The sequence below is a fragment of the Leucoraja erinacea genome, chromosome 31 (assembly GCF_028641065.1).
Source record: "Leucoraja erinacea ecotype New England chromosome 31, Leri_hhj_1, whole genome shotgun sequence".
Taxonomy (NCBI): Eukaryota; Metazoa; Chordata; class Chondrichthyes; order Rajiformes; family Rajidae; genus Leucoraja; species Leucoraja erinaceus.
This window is the reverse complement of record NC_073407.1, coordinates 9,473,752-9,495,807: the sequence shown is the minus strand read 5'-3', so window position 1 is coordinate 9,495,807 and position 22,056 is coordinate 9,473,752. Positions and strand designations below refer to the sequence as shown.

Below are 22,056 nucleotides of genomic sequence, written 5' to 3'. Positions count from 1 at the left end.
GTTCTAGATTAAGGCACTAAGCAAATTATATTAAAAGTCACAATCTAATATGACGGCATACATACCATACGCCGGGGCAGCAGCACTGTATCCATATGGTGCACCATAACCTAAAGACAAAAGAATAATTTTTTTTCATTTTACCACATCTATAATTTGATTGCAAGAACACATAGCAATGAAGAGTCATATGAAGTTGTACAATAAAGAAACCTTGCCCTTCGGCCCATCGTCCATGTTGCCAGTTCTATCAATCTACACCAAATACATTTAACCATATAATGTCTGTAGACTTCTATGCCTAGGCCTCAGTTCTGAGATGTGCAGTTTAAATTGGCATCATGGTCAGCAAAGTCATCATGTGCCAACGATCTAGTTTATTTACTGTATTTTTGTATGTGCTAGCCTAGAGGTTTCTTAAATGCTCTAAGAGTATTTGACTAATGTTTCAGGCAATGCATTCCCTATACTGTGTGAACAAAATTCCCCAGATCCACTCTAAACCTCCAAACAATGTTTTTATCTTGGACCTTTGTTGCCTACTAGATGTTTTGAGGTCATAGAGATACAGCACAGCCTTTGGGCCCACCGAGCCTGCACTGACTAGCAACCACCTATTACAATTATCCTTTATTAATTCCATTGTCTTTATTCTCCCCACATTCTCACCAACTTTCCATGATTCTACCACTCATCTTTCCACTCAGGTCAATTTATAGTGGCCAATTAACTTACACACATCTTTGTGATGTGGGAGGAAACCAGAGTTGGGGAAAGACAATGTGGTTACAAGGAGAACATAAAGACCACAAACAGACAACACCCAAAACATGTGTGAAAATGGATTTCTGGTGCTGTAAGACAGCAGCTCTTCTGTGACATCAAATGTGTATCGAGTCTGTGCTATTAAAATGCACCATTTTATCTCCTAGCTTTGCTATTTAATATCTCAAGGTATAAAGCCAGCGTGACTCCACAAAAGCATTCACAATGATCTTCTGAAAGCAGTGCTAAAGGGCTGTATATATCTTGGCTTTTTCCTGAGATCACCACCATCATAGGAGCTTGTCTTCAGCTATTTCAATTCACCTTGCTCAGTAAAAAATAACGGCAGAGAGCATCGGATATTTCAATTTCCTCCTATCATCATGAGGTCAGAAGGAATGTTCACTGACATCTGCATAATGTTCAATTCAACTTGCGACTCCTCCGCAAAAGAACAAGTCCACACTAACATGCAATGAAACTGATACAACATTTTCAGGAATGGTCTGATAAACTGCAAATAATAACAAAGCAAAACGTGTCCCCAATGCATTGAGAGAGTCCAACCGCCTACCCGTGACATTCAACAGCATTACCATTTATGAGCCTTCTTTCTTCAACATCATGCAGAGCTATCATTGACCAAATATTCAATGGTGCTAATCACATTTATACAGTGGCTAAAAGAGAAGGCTGGAGGTCTTGTTTTGTGACACCTCCTGGTGTGGGATTCTATTATCCACAAACTACTTCATTAGTTTAGGTTTATTGTTGTTGCATGCACTGAGATACATAAAAAGTCAAAAACAAGTATTAAACTATGTTTCAAGTCAGAATCAATAGTGTTTTATTGTCATGCCCTGAAACAGATCGATTAAATTCTGGTTGTAGTATTTAACAGTCTGATGGTTGTAAGGAAGAAGCTGTCTGAATGGTTGTAAGGCCTGGACATTACAGCTTTAGACTCCATGAATTAGACGGGCATGTTACCATTTTCAGGTTGCTCTGGACCCTGTGCAGTTTTGTTTAGACAAATGGCATTTTGATACATTGTCAACAAAGTGGAGCTCGTGGGTCTAATTAGACCCAGGAACATAAACAAATTTTTGTTCAAAAAAATCAGTCCATTTGCATTTGGCCCATGTGAGTCAAAGGCCAATTTCGTTTTATTTTCCCTCGCACCATGGATCTTTTTATTTTATAAAATTTGTTGCTCTACTACCCTGCGCTGAATTATTCCAGTTGATTGTTTAGGATATTTCAAATGGCATTTTGATACAAGATCAACAAAGTGGAGCTCGTGGTCTAATTGGAAAATAAAAATCCCAGGAACAAACGATTTTTACAGCTGAAACAAATTTTTGTTCAAAATGAAATCCTAGTCCATGGACTTTCTAACCAACAGCTGTAAGGTTAGACAAGCACACCTCTGTGAGAACAGGGCTGGCCCCCTGTGAGTCAAACATGGCCAACACCATCATGTTGCAGATGATACAACGGTGATTTTCCAACAACGATGAGGAGGGAAATACCCAACTTCAGCATGGTGCGCTGACAACAACCTGGCCCCTAAGAAGACCAAGGGCTCATGTAGACTTCAGGAAGTCTTTCACACGCACCTAATTAACGGGACGGAGGTGGACCTCTGCCGAGTTTGCCCTCTTGGACTCATACTCGCAGCATGGTCTCTTCACGAGGTCGTAGGTAGGTCGTGGCAGGTTGTGATGCTAGTCGTAGGTACTCGTGGCATCAAGTAGGTCGGGGCGTTTTTTCTAGCACGATGAAAATTGCCCACGAGTAAAAAAGGTTGTGAATTAGGTCGTGAAAGTGGGACAGGCCCTTTAATGGCATAGCCAAAGTTACTAAATCCTTGTGCAAGGAATCAATGCACAAATCAGCACATGCTAATACTTTGCATTGAAAAAGCTAAAAACAGCTTGACAACAATTTTCTCTGCTCCTATGCAGCAACACAATGCCATCTCTAGTAAAATAAAACATTTAAATGATTTGTCTTGGAATTATTTTGCAATTTGAAACTTCAGGAAAACATTTCAAAATGTATGAAAGTAGATATGGCATTCCTGATACAGAATGTGCTAATATTGAAGTCTACATTGTGCAGTTGTTTTATAAATATAAATTAAGTCTCGATGTACTCCTGATTATTGTGGCAATAATAAGCTTTGATTTAGAAAAGGGAATGAGTTAATATTAAACTTATAACATAATCAAATATGGGTCCCCTAGGTTTCATAACTTTTTCAATTAATTTATTTATACCTTTTGTAGATAGATGGAAAATGTTTTTGCAGTGAAGGTGGTTGAAGTCTTCACAGCATTTTGACGCAGTGTTAAACATAAGTAGAAGAATTAACTTGAAAGTATTTGTCTGGATCGGTCCTTGATCCCGTGGCTGTGGTTCTCCATGCCCTGGTCTATGTGTGGCAGTGGATGGAGATGGAGCAGAATGCCAAGTTAAATTGATCTAATCTGCCTGCACATAATCCATATCGTCCATTTCCTGCATATCCTTGTGCCTATACACAAGCTTCTTAAATGTCACTATCGTATCTGTCTCCACCACCTCCCGTGACAGTGCTTTCCAGGCACCCACCACTCTCTGTATAAAAAAAACTTGCCCTGCACATCTCCTTTAAACATTGCCCCTCACCTTAAATCTAGACTTTGACATTTCAAATTGAAGGCACTGTATCCAAACTCCTCAGCTCAGTACTGAGCAACGAAGCGGGCTCGCGTCCAGTTGCAGAGTGGGAGAACAGGAGCGCTGCCATGTGACCTTCAATGCTTTTCATAATTCCATGCTGCAGTGCACAGGCTCAGATGTCTGGAATATGCTGATACATGTACTGCAGCAAGCTGGTGCTTCTCTCCAGAACTGCTGTCTCGCTCTCAGCAGTTTGGCTCAGTTAAAGACTATATATGTACACATCCAGTCAACTGGATGATGAAATACAGCTAGGCTAAGATAATTTTTTGTTAAAGGGAGCCATCCTACCTGGACCTAGGATATGCGTGGAGAAACTGAGAATTCATTTATGCAACCTGCAGTGAATGCAAATGTGAGAAGAGGGTCTGCAAAACTGTGCCACTGACCTGGTCAAATGCTGTGCTGAGAGACACAATTAGCATTGTTTGGCATTACATATATTTCTGCTGATATTCACAATTTATTTTTCTCATTTCTAGGTGTCATGAATTTTATCTCATCAGACAAGCATCCAATGAGTTAATAGTTTATACTTTTCAGCAATGGTTTTAAAATATGATTCAGAGCATTTTAAAATAGGATTCGCAGCATTTTTATTTTCTCACTAATAAGTAAAATTAACACGAACAGATAACGTCACATCCTTCATGATGCGCACCTGTGTTTTAATTTGCACAGCTGAGCTGAATGTAAATCATGGCAATTTAAATCCCGTGTCCTTCCAATAACATTGTGAGGTGACCGGATATATCCAGGTTTGTATAAAGTGAACAGTGTTACCATCATTAAGTTTTAAATGTTCCGGCTAAGCAATGCATCATACCTGGCGTAAGATATCCTGGAGCAGCTGTTACTGCTGCACCGGCAAACGCTCCTCTGTTCAAGGCCCCTCTGCCTCTGCCTCTGAGTGATTGGACTGCAACAGCTGGAGCGGCTATTGGACCCTTAGTCTGTACAAGGTGAAGAGCATTAACATTTATGAAGCCACAACTTTACTGAGATCATTTTTTAAAACAATCTTAATTTAAGTAAAGCATTTTAGTTGTCAGGCAGTCTTATAATGAGCAAATTATATCTGGATGGGATGATGCATTTCTGCAGTGTAAGGAATGTAGAAAATTATAAAATACCAGAAACAAAAACTGACAGATACGAGTGACTATACATTACAGTTGGAAGTAGAAATGTACGCATTTGTGCTGACAAGATAGATTTCTTTTTCACTCAGTGGGTAGTGAGTAAATGGAATGAGCTGCCAGAGGAGGTAGTTGAGGAAGGTACTATAACAGCATTTAAAATAGACTTGGATAGGGAAGGTTAAGAGGGATATTGGCCAATCGGGACTTAGATGGGGCATCTTGGTCGGCATGGATGAGTTGGGCTGAAGGACCTGTTTCTATGCAATGACTTACAGCTTACAATGTTCATGATCAAAATAAACAAAAGTTATATTGTTATGTAGTCAGAAAGAAAATGGTACACATCTTACCGGAGGACCAGTCCTCTTTTTCTTGATGTTTGTAGCACTTGGACCAGAAAATAGTTTTTCAAGGGCAGCTAAAGCAGCACTGGCCTTTGCGACTTTCTTATTAGGACCTGCTCCCTTGAATTTCTGACCATCTACTTCCACCTATGAAACAAATTGGGAATTTGCCAAATCTGTACAATCTATTTGGTAACTCTCAATGACGTGCATTACCATAGGTTCACATTTCTAATTTTTTTTAAAGTAAATACAAGAATATTATTGACTTAGGGCTGGGCTACAATGACTGCCAAGGATTTATAATGTATTTAAGACAATGAATCAATATTTATTCTTAAATGTTTTCTAATAAATATTATACCTGTATAACCACTGAAAAGGAATTTAACGTTAAGAATTACATGTAGGCGTGAAACAGAGGAGATTAAAAACAGAGAGGATCGTCTATGCAAAACCTAGAGAAATTACTTTTCTTCCAAGGGTATTATGACTTCCCAAAAGAGCAAATTAAAGTATTTTAGTTCTTGCTTTCCAGCAAGGATCCTTAGTTACCACCAAAAAGCACATTTTGACTTACAAGATAAGTAGGACAGCCACAGAGAGCAGAGTTCGATCCTGACTAGGGGTGTTGTCCGTACATTCTACCCATGAACTTGTGGGCTTTCCCCGGGTGCTTTGGTTTCCTCCCCATTCCAAAGACATACAAGTTTGTAGGTTAATTGGCTTTGGTTGTAAATTGTCCCTAGTGTGTAGGATAGTGCTAGTGTACGAGGTTTGCTACTGGCGCGGACTCGGTGGCCGAAGGGCTTGTTTCTGCTCTGTATCTCTAAACTAAACAAAGCCAACCTGATAAATTAGGTTCAAAAGAGCAGTTATTAAGGTCAGTATATGGTAGGTGAAAGTGATTGAATTGGATTCAATGAAAATATAAACTTGATAGCACCACTGGCTTGATACAAGTGGCTACATACAATGATCATGACTGATGCAAGTGATTGAGGCTGCACCATAAAGATGTGTGGATAGTCATCTTGTTCAACATGGACATGTTGAGCCGAGGGGCCTGTTTCCACGCTGTATTACTCTATTACTCATACACTAAAGACAATGAAACACTAAATTGAAATTATTCCCATTTGAAGATAAAACCCAAAATGCTGGAAATATTCAGATGGTCAGGCAGAGGCTGTGGAGCAAGAAACTCAGTCAATGGTGTAAGGTGAACAACTATCATCATAGAAAATAGGTGAAGGAGTAGGCCATTTGGCCCTTCGAGCCAGCACCACCATTCAATATGATCATGGCTCATCATCCAAAATCAGTACGTCGTTCCTGTTTTCTCCCAATCTCCCTTGATTCCATTAGCCCTCAAAGCTATATCTAACTCTTTCTTGAAAACATCCAGTGATTTGGCCTCCACTGCCATCTGTGGCAGAGAATTCCATATTCACAACTCTCTGGGAGAAAAAGTATTTCCTCATCTCAGTCCTAAATGGCGTACCCCTTATTCGTACACTGTGACCCCAGGTTCTGGACTCCCCCAACATCGGGAACATTTTTCCTGCATCCAGCCTATCCTTAATGGGCCTGTCCCACTTAGACGATTTTTCAACCTGAAAAACTGGGAACTGGTATGGCAACTGTCAGAGACACACAGACACAGACAGAGACACAGACAGAGACACACACACACAGCGGGGGCCAGGGCAAGCGGTGGGAGCGCTGTCTGAAATTCACACGGTACAAAGCCAAGGTGATACAGATACACACCGCGATGAACAGGAAGGTTGGCGCTGTAATTAAGATGGCTAGCACAGTGTGCGGCAAGTCCTTTTAAAGAAGGGAGGGGGGGGGGGAAAGAAGGAGGGGAGGCAACTTTTAAGAAGCCAGACAACTTTTAATAAGCCAGAGATACACAGCTGTGAAGTTCGGCGGACATTTAACATCACCGGTCGGTTATCCCTGGTAAGTCAATCCATTCTTTCATCATATGTCAGTCCCGCCATCCCGAGAATTAACGTGGTGAACCTACGCTGCACACTCTCAATAGCAAGAATGTCCTTATTCAAATTAGGAGACCAAAACTGTACACAATACTCCAGATGCGGTCTCACCAAGGCCCTGTACAACTACAGTAGGACCTCCTTGCTCCTATACTCTCGCTATGAAGGCCAACATGCCATTTGCTTTCTTCACTGCCTGCTGTACCTACATGCTTACTTTCAGAGGTAGAAAAGTTAGAAATCAAACAAATTTAAGTTGTGGATAAGTGGGAAGGCCAGAAAGAATAAAAGGAAAGCAATCATTGGATGGAAAGCAAGACATATACAATGACACAAATGATATTGCTGCCAGCTGAGAGAGAGGATGATGAAGCCTTAATTGTAGCTGAGGTGTATGAAAGAAGTGTAGAGGATGAATGAAGAGAGCAAAAAATAATTGCCGCAACAGTGAGATATAAATAAAACACAGCTGTTACTGAAAAACGTTTAAAATAGAATGTCATATCTGACTATATGGCTCAGAAATTATACCATACTATTTTCAATGTAATGAAATGACTTTTGATGTACCTCCATGACAAACCGTTTGTCATGACTGCCGCCAGTTTCAGATATCAATTCGTATTTCAAACCCCTCCTCTTTTCATTCAATTCCATAACAGGATTTTTCCCGCTGGCTGTTAGGATAGGGCCCTGCGTTCTCATCTAAAAACAAATTAAAATACATAAACAAAATATGTCTGCAATAGATTTGATTTAAACCAGAGTGTCTTTCAAATAAATCAGTTAATGGTCCCATGACTCACATAGAATAATTCCACTTGTCAGTCTAGGCTGCCAACATAAATTACAATATCAAGTAATACTAGTTGAATAGAGCTACTTGTTCCAAATTTACAAGGACAAGATTTGAGATGGTGACACACATCGCCAATTTTTTATATCTCAACATGTACTTTAGTTTGGTGACTATATTAGGTCATGTTTAATATCTTTTCAGGAGTGTTATCCAGACTCAACAGCACACATGATGCAAGTTTACAGAAATGTCAAGAGTGCTTAATTATCATATGTACCAGCAACAGAAAAATGAAATTCTTACTTGCTGCAGATTTAGAACATAGAACAGTACAGCATTAGAATAGACCTTTGGTCTAAAATGTTTGGCGTTAAATATGATGTCAAGTTAAACAAATTTCATTTACGTGCACATGATCTATTCCCTGCAAATCTATGTGAATATCTAAAAGCCTCTTTAATGCCACTATCTGCCTTCCACCACCTCCTCTGTAGTGGATTCTAGGCACCAATCTCTATGTTAAAAAAATTGTTTTGCCCTCACCATAAAACTATGCCCTTTAGTCTTTGACATTTACATGTCCATTAACACAAATAAATATACAATAATCAATAATATGATAAATTAATACCACGTGATCAGACCATAAAAGTGCAAATATAAAGTCCATAGTGCAACCAAAGTCCATAGTTGATGACAGTGGACTTGACAAATGGTAATTGTCAGGTGATGTGCTCCTTCTGCTGCTAACACAAATCTTCTGCACAGACTCAAGATTTTCAATATCATCCCAAATGCTCTTTCTCCGATGAGCAGTCATGGGTGAGAGATACCAATTTTCGTTGAAGATGTTGCACTTCTTCAAGGAAGCTTTAAGCACATTCCACTGAAGGTCCTCTATTCCCTCCGCTATTCTACTTTTAATTCAGCACCTTCGTGTCAGATTCCACCATCTGTAATCATTTGCCTTCACCCGCTTTATCACCTCCAGCCTTTGTCACCATCCACCTTTCTCTCTGCTACCTGACATCTGCCAATCAAACCTTTCTTACACCTGTCACTTTCCAGCTGTTTGTCCTCTCCCTTCCCCTTACCATTTTCCGTCAGCCCTCTCCCGTCCTGCTCGAAGGGCCGAATGGCCTACTCCTGCACCTAATTTCTATGTTTCAGTCTCAAAGGCAGCTTCTACATAGGCAAATGAAATATGGAGAATGGAGGGCTGTACATCATGTGCTGGCAAGAGATTTGTTTAATTTAGCAGCACATTGGCACAGATATTGTGGGTCAAAAGGCCTGATCCTGTGCTGTGCTTTTCTGTGTTTATTTGGGTCTGGACCCAACAGGTTGTCTGTTCATTTCAGCCCAAGTAAACCTCTTGTTTTCTTTGGACTTATTCCCTTAGTTTCTTTGGATTTCTCCTTGTTTTCATTTGGATTTTAGGATGGAATTCCTACTATGGTCAGTGCTTTTGTTTAACCTTCATTGCACTTGCCTATGTTATAATTTCTAAATAAAAAAATTCCACTGAGAAAAATAATTTAAATGGGTTGATTGTACAGATTTCTTATAACTTAGATTAATACAAATCTGAATGATCATAGGCAAATATTATATTGGATTAACCTAACATTACCGAAGGACAATACAAACCATTTCACATCTCCCAGCTCAAGAAGCACCCAGTGCTAGATAAGTCGTTAACGTTTAAATAAACATGGCTGTTACTTCTGCTTCCATTAATAATCTTAGCTATATCCGTCAATTGGAGTCATGCTACAATAGATCTTTCAAATGGCAATGCTCAAGTCATAAGGTAGGTATGTTGCAAAGCCTACCTGTAGCGTCGCTGAAAATCTGTCTGTCGCTGCGGGTGTGCGCGATTTTGGCGCCGTTTAGAGGGGGGCGGGTTTAAAACGCGATTTTCTCTAGGCTGTTCAAATCGAAGATGTTCAGCCTAGTTAATTATTAACGAAAAATCGCTGGAAGACCCCGTCGCAAAAGCTATTATTAGTTTTAAAGGCTATAGTAGTTTAAAAATCAATCTCTAAACTCGCGACCACCGGCAGCTGTCAGGGTCGCATAGAGCAAATAACAGAAGGTAGGCTGCTTATTTTTACATTAAAAAGGGCTTCTTAAGATCCCTTTATACAAAGTTTAATATTGCGAGTAGCTCATTTTGGGCCCATTATATCCTGCAGTATTTTTCTGGGCATTTGAGGCACAAATCTACCGCAATGTGAACGTTCTAAACCAGCGCGTTCACAGGAACCCACTAGAAAGCTGATTTAAAATGGACTTTAATTTATAGCAATTCAACACTAAATTCCTTCCATTTGGCCTATAAATTAATGTAAATGAGATTTAAAAATCATGTTTTATTGTGAATTATTTATGAATATTATAATAATAGTAAATAACTAATTATATGCTTTAATTTCAGGTCATCCAAGTAAGGTTATTTTATATTTGTTTCAGAATGGTTCAATCTACGATAACTGAAAATTTCATTCAGTTCTCTTAATTTTTAAGAAGGATATGGGCTTTTGACTGCACACGATCACAGCGTTTTTGTTATGTCCATGGAAAATCAATAGGGAACAAGATGCTAATTTCCGAGTATGAAAATTGCCATAACTTTTTAAATACTTGAGATATGAAAGTGAATTAGGTGTCAAATTAAACTTATTTTTATGCTTTATCTGATGGGATAAATTACAGACTTGATTTTGTAAATCTCAAAATTTTGTAACATTGCTACATAAGGTGGTACAAGTGTTGACTTGAACAGCAAGTGGTTCTACATTCCAAATTCTAGTATTAGAACTTAAACCAGTACAGCACAGGAACAGGCCTTACGCCCGCAATGCCCATGCCAAACACGATGTTGTCAAACTAATCACCTCTGCCTACATGGGAGCTATACTCCTCCAGTCCCTGCATATCTATGTGCCGACCTGAATGCCTCAATTACATCTGCATCTACCACCACCCTTGACAGCACATTCTAGGCACCCACCACTCGCAGTGTAAAAATAACTTGCTCAAAACTTCCTTTAAACTTTGCCCCTCTCTGCTTAAAGTTATGTCCTCTAGTCTTTGACATTTCCGCCCTGGGATGAAGTTTCCGATTGACTACTCTACTAATCAATGTCTTTCACAAACAATTTCAGATAACCACCCTATTTCTTGTTTTCTGTTATGTGACCATAGCTTTTTATTTGTTTCTTTATTTAAACATCTGCTTTTCCTTCACTATCAGCATTTAAAATAATATATTGGATTAATCTAACATTACCGAAGGACAATACAAACTATTTCACCTCCCATCTCAAGAAGCACCCAGTGCTAGAGAAGTTGTTAACGTTTAAATAAACATGGCTGTTTATTGTTACCTTTACCGTTACAATTTTAATCTACACCCCATCTTAGTTATTTCCCATTCTCTGTACCCCACCTATTTCTGCAACATAAACCACACTCTGGATAAAAGTGGTTGAAAATATTTTTTGGGTTGTTTTTTTAGATCAAACACTACCATGATCAGGGACATTGATGGTCAAATGCATCAGGACACAGGCCTATTCATATGTTGTTACAATCAATGAAACATTATAGCCAAGGGCAATCCCCACCTTATCTAATTTTAAATTTCCCACATTCAGCTTTATCCCTAAACATCTTTATCAAAGATTAACTTTAGCATTTAAATTGTGTCTTTTTAGTTCATTACCAGGAACTGAATCTACATTCAGATTCATGTTTACAAATGGCCCATTAGCAGATAAATATGGGTAAATCTAATGGACAAAGCCCACAAAATAGAAAATAAAATAACGGTGCACCCAGTTTGTTACTGTGGGAATTATACTTTATAATGCAAACAGATCTGAAAAAAAAGTTTAACTTACATGTATAAAAAAAATCAAATTCTTACCACCTTGGTCAAGATTTTTTATTATAGGTAGACCTCCTGTACAGTAAACCGGGATCATGACAATCAACCAATCTTAAACTTTCTGATGGCACTTACAATTTATGGGGATAAATGAATAAAGGTTGATCAATTTATTCCATCATTATTCTTATCCTGTCATGATCTGATTACACATTTTCTTGGGGCTTTCTATTCCATATCCACAGCCACCAAATTCTGCTGAGTTAATCCAAATTTGCTTTGGAATGTTTTGCCGTGTAAAAATTTACTGTAGCAATTAAGTCACATCAGGGAGTCCGACCGATTGTCTAGTCATTTAGAACAGGTTACCATATAATTGCTAATTTTAATCATATTTTGTATCCACTAATTCAATTTGAAATACCGCTGGAACTTGAAAGGTGCTCAGTTTACGGCCAAAGGTGATTTACTGGCTATGCTTCAAAGTCTTCCAGGAAATGGCTACAATTACAATTCTTAAATCACATATCCCTGTACCTATAAAATGTGAGTTTCTATTCCTGCCTAATTATTTGCCTGCATAATTATGGAAAAACAAACTGACCATCTTCTGGAATAGCCCAAGTATTAAGAAACTGGAATTAAGCTCAACTGATCAAAGTTTAGGACAAAGATAAAGTACACTGAATTTACTTTAAAACTTTTATTATATCTTTATGCACTACAACCATATAACAATTACAGCACGGAAACAGGCCATCTCGGCCCTACAAGTCCGTGCCGAACAATTTTTTTTCCCCCCTTAGTCCCACCTGCCTGCACTCATACCATAACCCTCCATTCCCTTCTCATCCATATGCCTATCCAATTTATTTTTAAACGATACCAATCAACCTGCCTCCACCACTTCCACTGGAAGCTCATTCCACACCGCTACCACTCTCTGAGTAAAGAAGTTCCCCCTCATATTACCCCTAAACTTCTGTCCCTTAATTCTGAAGTCATGTCCTCTTGTTTGAATCTTCCCTATTCTCAAAAGGAAAAGCTTGTCCACATCAACTCTGTCTATCCCTTTCATCATTTTAAAGACCTCTATCTTTAAAAAGTTATAACAATTATACATATAGACATTTTTTAACCACATCATACAAAAAGGGAAATGATAAACTGATTTCATAAATATATTAATAAATGAATGCTTAAAGGCTGGTACCTCTAGAGTATTGGTGCTGGTAGCAGGAACGCAGCCAGCGGTGTCATTGCTTGAGTTTGTGGAAACAGTTTCATTTTTATCATCACCTGAGGACTTTTCTTCCATTTCCTGAGTTTCTAACCCCATCTTCAAATCCATACCAGTTGGACAGCCCACTGATTGTAACACCTACAACAGCCAAAACCATTAAAATGTGATTCATTAAAGTCTTTTCACTTAAGGATCTTTACATAACCAGAACACTCATTGCATTTTATGCTCATGCCCTAACCTAATAAGTGTTTGTTCTTGAACTTATTGGACAATATCAAGACAAAATCAACTGGCCATCCTTAACTGTCCACATAGTGGCAGTGGAATCACTGCTGGTCAGCCAAGGCAGGAATGAACCAGGTGGATTCAACAACACTCTAGACTATTTTTGGTTGGGCACTGAAGTGCCAGATAATGCAACATTAATAGCACAGCAGTTATTCTCCTGCAATGTAAAAGTTCTCTTTGCATGGTTCACTTAGATAATTAAAAATCAAATAATTCACATCCAAAATTAATAATACTGCTCACATTAAAATAATAAAACACTGATGTGCCTAGTCCAGAAAGAAATGCTTGAAATTGGGACACATCACTGCTTGGAATATGCAACGGGAGAAGATTTGTAGTCATCTTCGAATTTGCAATTCAATTGAAACAAATTCTGAACATAATACCCCAAAACAATCACATTGAAAATCATTTCTGGCTGAATTGATGCAGAGCATTTACAATCTATATTAAAGATGAACAAAACAGACAATGGATAAATCCCCCTTGGATCTATAGTTGCGCATTAATAAATACAAAGCAACTTTATACAATATATTTAATTTAGGATGAGGTTGATCACACTAATAGTTAAATAATTTACACATACTTGAGACTATTTCATAATGTTTTTGATGTGCCTGAGTGTTATGCCATTGCTTTTATGGAACATCATTGTAAAGATCATGAGAGTAAATACAATATATATTACATGATATAAGATTGAAGAACAAAGCATGATAGGCAATCAAGTCAGAAATTTTGCTAACTGTGAAGAACAAATAGGTTTAATATCTTGTGGACCGTGAATGCCAGGACACAAATTTAAATTGTAATGTTGGAAGCAGACCTAGCATGAAATGGCCTAGCATGAAATAAGTACATTAAATTTACCACAAAGTAGCTTACAAAGTATTCCACTTGAAACAAGTTAGTTAAGGGCAGAACAGAAATTAAAAATTACAAAGAACAAAGGAGGGGGTTCAAACATTTCAAGGCCCATGACTGAAGTATTGTGTGACATTTATGGAAGAACTTGAAACAATAAGTGGGAGGGTTCCATTCCAGGAGTCACCCGGTCTGCAAAAAGCAAACAAGGCTGATAAGGAATAGTTCAGTCTGCATAAAAAGAAACAGAGCGCATTATGAATAAAACAAAGTATGTTTCTCAAGGGTGAGGGATAAGATAGCTCAGGAACCTTGGAGTTGGCACACAAGATCAAGGAGAAAATGTATTAAGGGAGAGAAAGCATAACCCGAAGAAAGAGAATTTGAACTTAATAGGGCACAGCAGGGTGAAAAGAAACTCTGCCACTAACTTTCAGGTTGAGCTCTGATATTGAGGATCAAACTGCGACTATCATCTTGGTTCAGTGTTTCTTCTTTGTACTAGATTCAACTATTTAATAAATATGTTGTGCTTATGGCCAACACACTTGTACCCATAGTGGTTTGTCATAAACAAGTCAGTTAACTTACTTTAAATGAAATCTTGAAAGCAAAACAACAGATCTTACAACAGATTAAATTGTACATTTAATTATTCGATTATGAAAAGAGGCTATCAGGAAAGTTTGTTGGCTCCAATTTTTACCTGTTTCCCAGAGCATTTTAACAGACTTTGTCTCCACCATTCACAAAAGTTAATGGGTTCATTTCAAGAAAATTAATGACATGGGATGAGGCTGCTTATTAATTTTCTTAATTTTTAAATCACTCAAATAATACAGCATCTACTGATACACCTTGAAAGGAGCCTTATGTAGGTCATTTGCCGAGAATTGAAAGAATGTAAAAAGGGCTCTACAAATTACCATTCAAAATCATCAAACATTGCATTACTCCATGAATTCTTTAGTTTGCACGAATGTAGCTGCCAATTTTGATACTTGGTTTCATTTATTTACTTTAAAAAGCAAAATCTAACAATTATAAATTGCGAATATTGTGTCAGTGTTGCAGAATCACAATTTGTATCCAATTGTATTCTTACAGCGTTCTTTAATCACAGCTATGCACAAAGGGGACTTTGGTAAAGGTCTAGCATTACCAGTTGACAATGAGGAAAAATGTTTAGGTATCTAATCATCAGTTCTTGTTTCTTACAATCAATTATGGAAATGTGAAAAAAGATTATCATGGTTTGTAGCGATGGATAAAACACAGAGAAAATTAAAAGCTATGCACAACATATATCCATTTGCTCTTCATAGTTTCTAACTGGCATCATGCCTCAAAGTGTTGTGAACACAAAGTAGGATCTAGTCAACAGGAAACGTTGGTTCAATGTAAGAATTTTTAATTCAGAAATAGGCTGACATGAATTTAGGTGGATTTGCTGCTGTACAACACAAATAAATTGAACATGTAGGACAAAATGCCTCACAGTTTGTGTATTAATTGGATGTAGGGATTCTGGATATTTGTTCACAAACAACATTTCATTCAAAACAGGTCAAATCAAATTAGCATAAATGCATATCCCATAAATAACTTTTCCCAAAAGTTGCTCTACCAACAGAAAACATCATGTCATGTTAATATGGGTCTTACCTTAACTGCCACATTAAGTTTGGCAGTTTTTTTAGATGGTCCTGAGGCTTCATAAGTTTTACCATCAACATCCACAGACATGGTGAAGACAGGTGCATGCACTGGACCAGACTGTGAAAGGAGTTTGTACTGTAGGCCAGGTTTAATCTGGTTCAGTCTCATGAGAGCATTCATAGGCTGGTTAACATCTATTGCTTTGCTTTCCATTACTAGAAGAATTGGTATAAAAAGAAAAATTCAAAACTCCTGAATTTGTTTCTAAAATTGTTTAACTCTTGGAAAAAATTACCATTTTTATACAATACGTTTGATCAAAGTTTAATGAAAAATATGCAAAAGAATTAAGATTTAATGTATTTTATTTTGTGGAGAACGTACATCTTCAGGAATTTGGCTGATCTTTGCTGCACACCCACTTAATATTCTCTGAGTAAAGCACTTAATAGAGAAAGTTTCACTGTCTGAATAGTATTATCTGCCCATTGCACCTTCCAGACATAAAAAATATCAACTGCAATGTGGTCTCTGTGTAGGGAAATGTTTGCCATACACTGCCCTTTTTAAGGTCCAGCCTTTTATTCAAATCATCCCTTTGAAGCATTCAAATTCATTCCTAAATTTGATAACGTTGCTCCTATACACGTCTGCTGCATCCTTTACTGTACCTATTGGGGAACTCATTGCACTCTATTTCATTGGCAGCCCTATCACTGCCATCATTCGTGGGAGATCTTCCCCAGGTCATTGTACTGCCATCTCCAACCGCTCTTCCATCAAATTATTACCACCAACAACAAATAGTTAATAGCCATCTTTGTTCTTCATCATTAGTTTCTGCTAGTTGTCGCCTTTGTCCCCTCACTCCTCTTGGTCATCTGACTTCAAATCATGGGAGAGCACAAATGTTGTCTAATTCAAGATAAGCATAGTGATAAATTCCTATTCACACCACAAACTCTGCATCTAGTTCTCCACCTGTGCTTCTGACCCCACACTTTTTTCCTACAGTGATACTCCCTTTACCAATATGGACAGGGTTCTTAAAGCTGCACGGTCTAATTCCAAACCTCCTCTCAACCTGCTGCCACCCACTCAGAGTAAGGAGGCGGTTACCTTTGTTCACACCCTTCAGCCATCATAGAGCAGAATGGCTCCAAGTTAAGAAAATAATCATATAGCAATTCCCTTCACATTTTGAGGTCCTGTGACTAGCTGTGTATCATGTTAGACATTCTAGTGCAGGTTGAAAAAGTATGGAAGCACCAATGAATAACTAAGGATTCACCATGCGAAAGAAGTACTCTGAAGCGCATAATTGAAACAACGTTGGTGGAAGTATTTTTTATAAATAGAGTTCTAATAACAAGGCTCTCATGCAACTTGCAGGTAACTTGAAAGTTTGTGGGATAATAAAGAAAATTGCGAACTGGATGTTCAATAGTTTAAGTCTTAAAAAAAATGAAGGGATCAATAGGCTGCTCTGGCAGTTTAGACATTAGCTTACTTTTTCGCAGGTTCCTTTTCATCTTTTTGTTCGGATCTTTGTCATCTCCCAAACTATCTTCATACGGTCTCTTCAAAGGTGCTGAGAAAGGTCCTGAAAAATATCCCAAAGCATTTTCTTTGATATGGTTTTTCATCTAAAAATGTATAACAACAAAATTGGTTTTGACATGACAATCTGAACTGGCTATGAATCTTATTGGTTACTTACATAAATATTACGAGTAAAATGGTAATATTCAGAAACATATATTTAAAAATATTTAAGTTTGCGAAGGCTGCTTTGATTTTAAATTATTTTGCACTTGTTCAAATTGACATTTTCATCAATGTTCCAGATTTAACTAACCATTGGAGACAACCTATTATTGATACTTGTTTATTTTTTATCTAAACAATATACTGGCACCATGCTTCGAACTCAGAATGCATTCCCAGCAATGTGCCCAAATGGAATTAGTGCCAATAGTCATTATTGCATTATTGAAAGAGAGATGCATTACAGGTGCCTGGAACCTGGTGTGAACCTCTGCCCATTCTGCTATTTTGCACTGCTACGCCAATAATTTGATGTTAACCCATGTTCTATGCTGGCTGTCCTGCAGCAATATGTTAGCCACAACTCGGTGCAGAAAGGCTGCCTTTGGGGGTTGGCGTGGGGCAGAATGTAGCAAGATTTTTGTCTATGGCAACATGATTAAAGGCTGACCTCATTACTAATTTATTTTAATAAGATTATCTCTTAGATATAAAATTGTACTTGGAACAATTCTGAGAAAATAGAAAATGAGAAGGAAAAAAAAACTAATCTTGCAACTATTTTTAAGGTGCTGAGAGATATTAACACAGTTGTTTACTTGAAGAAATTACCTCAATAATTAGCTGAGTTCCAGACCAATACTGAGTGGAAATGACATATTATTCAGTACTAGGTACAACATATTGAGCAATTATAAACAGATTACCTCTTTATGATAGTAAACTAAAATTGTCTTTGTGAATTAGATGTCTAAATTTTGATTGATTAGATACTGGAATTCCAGTCAGCATGTGTTATGTCTCTCTAGACCCAAATGCTGAGAAAATGAGTTATAGAAACTTGACTTCACAGGGGCTTAACTAAAGCTTTAAGCGCTCAGCAACAAGCTTGGAATTTCCCAATCGGCTCAACATTCTTCACGGTCATTGGTTCCAGTCAGTATCTTCTGAAACTGAAAATTCATCAATTCATCAAGCATAGCAGTTTCACAAAACTGTGCATTGAAGCCGAGGATGAAATAATTAATGTTCAGCTGTTATTTCATATTGCAGTTGAAATCCGGGATCAATGATTCAATACACAAAATGCTGGATACTTTGTCACATTCTTTGTTTTTGCATACACTGCGCAAAGTATGTAAAGAGTTGCCACATATCTCCCGTTGATAGTTACAGAAGTACTCATTAGAGTCCCGATGGTCCCTCTTTGGTCTCAGTGCCCCCCCCCCCCCCCCCATCCGCCGGGTTCCTCTTTTGTTCTTGGCGGCCTATCCTAGGCCTGCCATCTCTCTGCAGCTCATCCTCGGCCTGACCCTCATACCAATGAGTCGTCCCTCTCCTCTCCAGTCCTTTGGTCGGGAGGTTAGACACCCCAGTCCTCCTCCTACTGACCCTTTGTCCAGCATCCGCTAATCCTGCTCTCTCCTCCTTCCGGATTTCGGTCGCCGGGGACAAGCAGGGAGATGAGCCTCAGACTCACTCCAGCGGATTCCGCGTCAGCCTTCAACAGACACGCCAACAGCAAGGAAGTGACTATAATGAAGTATTAAAGTATGGCTACATCTGCCATTCTTCCATTATCCAGTATTTCATGTTGCCATTTCAAATGGACTGTAGGTGTAATAACAGTATGATTTGGTGATTTCTTTCCCACTCAAGGCTGGGACCACACTGTTGAAAGTGATTGTGAATGATTTTATGCACACAATTTAGATGCAACTATCCTCCACAGTGCAATTTTCTGAAGAAATTGCCCATCACCATTGGGAGATGCTGCTACCGTTTCTGCTTCCTCTAGTCTATTTAAAGACCAAATGGATTTTATGGTATTTTTGCAGTCAGGCAATTATACAACTCGCTGGCTGACAGTCTTGTCAATTTCACTTTTTCACTTTTCCCTTTTCTTCCATGCTCCCATTTTCACTTTGCAAAATGCAACTTGGATCTGGCAGCTGGTCTGTTGGCAACAATTCCACAAACATGTCCAAACACAGAAACAAAAGCTTACAAAGACTCCAGTGGTATCTACAACTTCCCTAGAGAGTAACTCCTTTGTTTAATTATTAGGACTTAAATGTGCATTACCCAAAGGGTTTTTCTGCCTTGGACATAAACTCCAGCACAAACTACAACTGTTATATAAACTAAAGGTACACACAAATGCTGGAGAAACTCAGCGGGTGCAGCAGCATCTATGGAGCGAAGGAAATAGGCGACGTTTCGGGCCAAAATCCTTCTTCAGACTGATAGGGGGTGGGGGGGAGAAGGAAGGAAAAAGGGAGGAGGAGGGGCCCGAGGGCGGGGGGATGGGAGGAGACAGCTCGAGGATTAAGGAAGGGGAGGAGACAGCAAGGGCTAGCAAAACTGGGAGAATTCAATGTTCATGCCATCCGGACACAAGCAACCCAGGCGGAATATGAGGTGCTGTTCCTCCAATTTCCGGTGTTGCTCACTCTGGCAATGGAGTAGACCCAGGACAGAGAGGTCGGATTCGGAATGGGAGGGGGAGTTGAAGTGCTGAGCCACCGGGAGTTCAGGTAGGTTATTGCGGACTGAGCAGAGGTGTTCGGCGAAACGATCGCCCAACCTCCGCTTAGTCTCCCCGATGTAAATCAGCTGACATCTAGAGCAGCGGATGCAGTAGATGAGGTTGGAAGAGATACAGGTGAACCTTTGTTGCACCTGGAACGACTGCTTGGGTCCTTGAAAGGAGTCGAGGGGGGAGGTGAAGGGACAGGTGTTGCATTTCTTGCGGTTGCAACGGAAAGTGCCCGGGGAGGGGGTGGTACGGGAGGGAAGGGAAGAATTGACAAGGGAGTTGCGGAGGGAGCGGTCTTTGCGGAAGGCAGACATAGGGGGAGATGGGAAGATGTGGCGAGTGGTGGGGTCACGTTGGAGGTGGCGGAAATGGCGGAGGATTATTTGTTGTATTTGCCGGCTGGTGGGGTGAAAGGTGAGGACTAGGGGGGCTCTGCCCTTGTTGCGAGTGCGGGGATGGGGAGAGAGAGAGCAGTGTTGCGGGGTATGGATGAGACCCTGGTGCGAGCCTCATCTATGGTGGCGGAGGGGAATCCCCGTTCCCTGAAGAACGAGGACATTTCCGATGCCCTGGTGTGGAACGTCTCATCCTGGGAGCAGTTGCGGCGTAGGCGGAGGAATTGGGAGTAGGGGATGGAGTATTTACAGGGGGCAGGGTGGGAAGACGTGTTGTCCAGATAGCCATGTGAGTCAGTTGGTTTGTGGTGTATGTCGGTCAGAAGTCTGACCGACATACACTAGTTATATAAACTAGTTCTTGTTCTTTACTTTGTGTATTACTCAAAACGAAACTTATCTTTCAGTTTCCTTTGAAAGTAAAGTTCTTTGATATATGCAAGCATGAATGATAAATTTGATTAATAAAACTGAAGAATCATTTAACACATTAAATCACAGCATCAGTTTATTATGGGTAACCAACTTCTTGGATTAAAATTGTATGAAATTATTTATTTAAGAAGGAACTGCAGATGCTGGAAAAATAAGTAGTGTCTCGGCCTGAAACGTGACCTATTCCTTCGCTCCATAGATGCTGCCTCACCCGCTGAGTTTCTCCAGCATTTTTGTCTACCTAAAATTATTTCTTAATTAGTTTAGTACTATGTTCTTTGATAAATGTGTGAATAAATATTTCTCAAAATCTTGCAAATGCACCAACTCAATACCTTATATCCAAAATCCTAGTTAAATTTTCATAGCCTTCTTGTAAGGTCTGCGAATAGGTTCTATTAACAGAATCTTCCCGACGTGATTACTTTATCTTGGGTTATAAAGTTTTCAAGGGATTTGAATTTAAAAGATCATGGGATATTGATTTCCACTGACTGTAATGTGCACTTAAAGTTCCCCTAACTATTATGCAATTACATTAATTTCGTATGAATTACAGAGGAAAAATTGGCACAACCAAGTTGAATTTCAGATCAGTGTGTTTATTTGGTCCTATAAAATCTACCCACCATCTCGGTCACTCAATGATCGGGACCATTTCTGAAGTGAAGATCTCGTTGATGGAAGGGGGTCCATCTCCAGTACTTTGTAGATCTGGCCGAAAGCCATAAGCCTGAGTGCATGCTATAATCACAAGATATGCACATAAAATTAAAATGTCATATTTATTTTTACAAGTTATTTAAAATATGATGATAGTGTTTAACATGGAAATTGTTTAAGGATGATTCATAGAACAAATAAAAGTACAGCAATGGAATAGGCCCTTCAGACCACAATGTCCATGCCAAACATGATGGCAAGACAAACCAATCTTCTCTGCCTGCACATGACCTTGCATGTACATATGCCTATCTAAAAGCATCTTAAGTGCCACTATTGTATCGGCCTCCACCACCACCACAGGCACTGCAAATATACTTCTATCAGGAAATATACTTCTATCAGGTAAACAAGTTTAAACAAATGTATTCAATTTTTGCTTCTAGGTGACATTCAAATGCTCCTATATATGTTTGTGCATTGGCAAAGAAATTAACACTGCCCATTCTGAACAAT

The 22,056-nt window shown here is 38.9% G+C and overlaps 1 protein-coding gene across 5 annotated transcripts in view; it reads right to left on the bottom strand.

Annotated features, from left to right (window-relative positions):
• The window catches only part of strbp (spermatid perinuclear RNA binding protein), a 107,300-nt gene that overhangs the window by 15,474 nt on the left and 69,770 nt on the right, over positions 1-22,056 (bottom strand). For all 5 annotated transcript variants that reach the window (XM_055659870.1, XM_055659874.1, XM_055659873.1 and 2 more), the window contains 8 exons: positions 21,507-21,621; positions 17,252-17,344; positions 15,748-15,956; positions 12,892-13,059; positions 7,555-7,689; positions 4,985-5,125; positions 4,319-4,445; positions 66-110 (listed from right to left, as the gene is read on the bottom strand). In XM_055659870.1, coding sequence (XP_055515845.1) covers positions 66-110; positions 4,319-4,445; positions 4,985-5,125; positions 7,555-7,689; positions 12,892-13,059; positions 15,748-15,956; positions 17,252-17,344; positions 21,507-21,621 — 1,033 coding nt within the window. The remainder of the gene's footprint in view (positions 1-65; positions 111-4,318; positions 4,446-4,984; positions 5,126-7,554; positions 7,690-12,891; positions 13,060-15,747; positions 15,957-17,251; positions 17,345-21,506; positions 21,622-22,056) is intronic.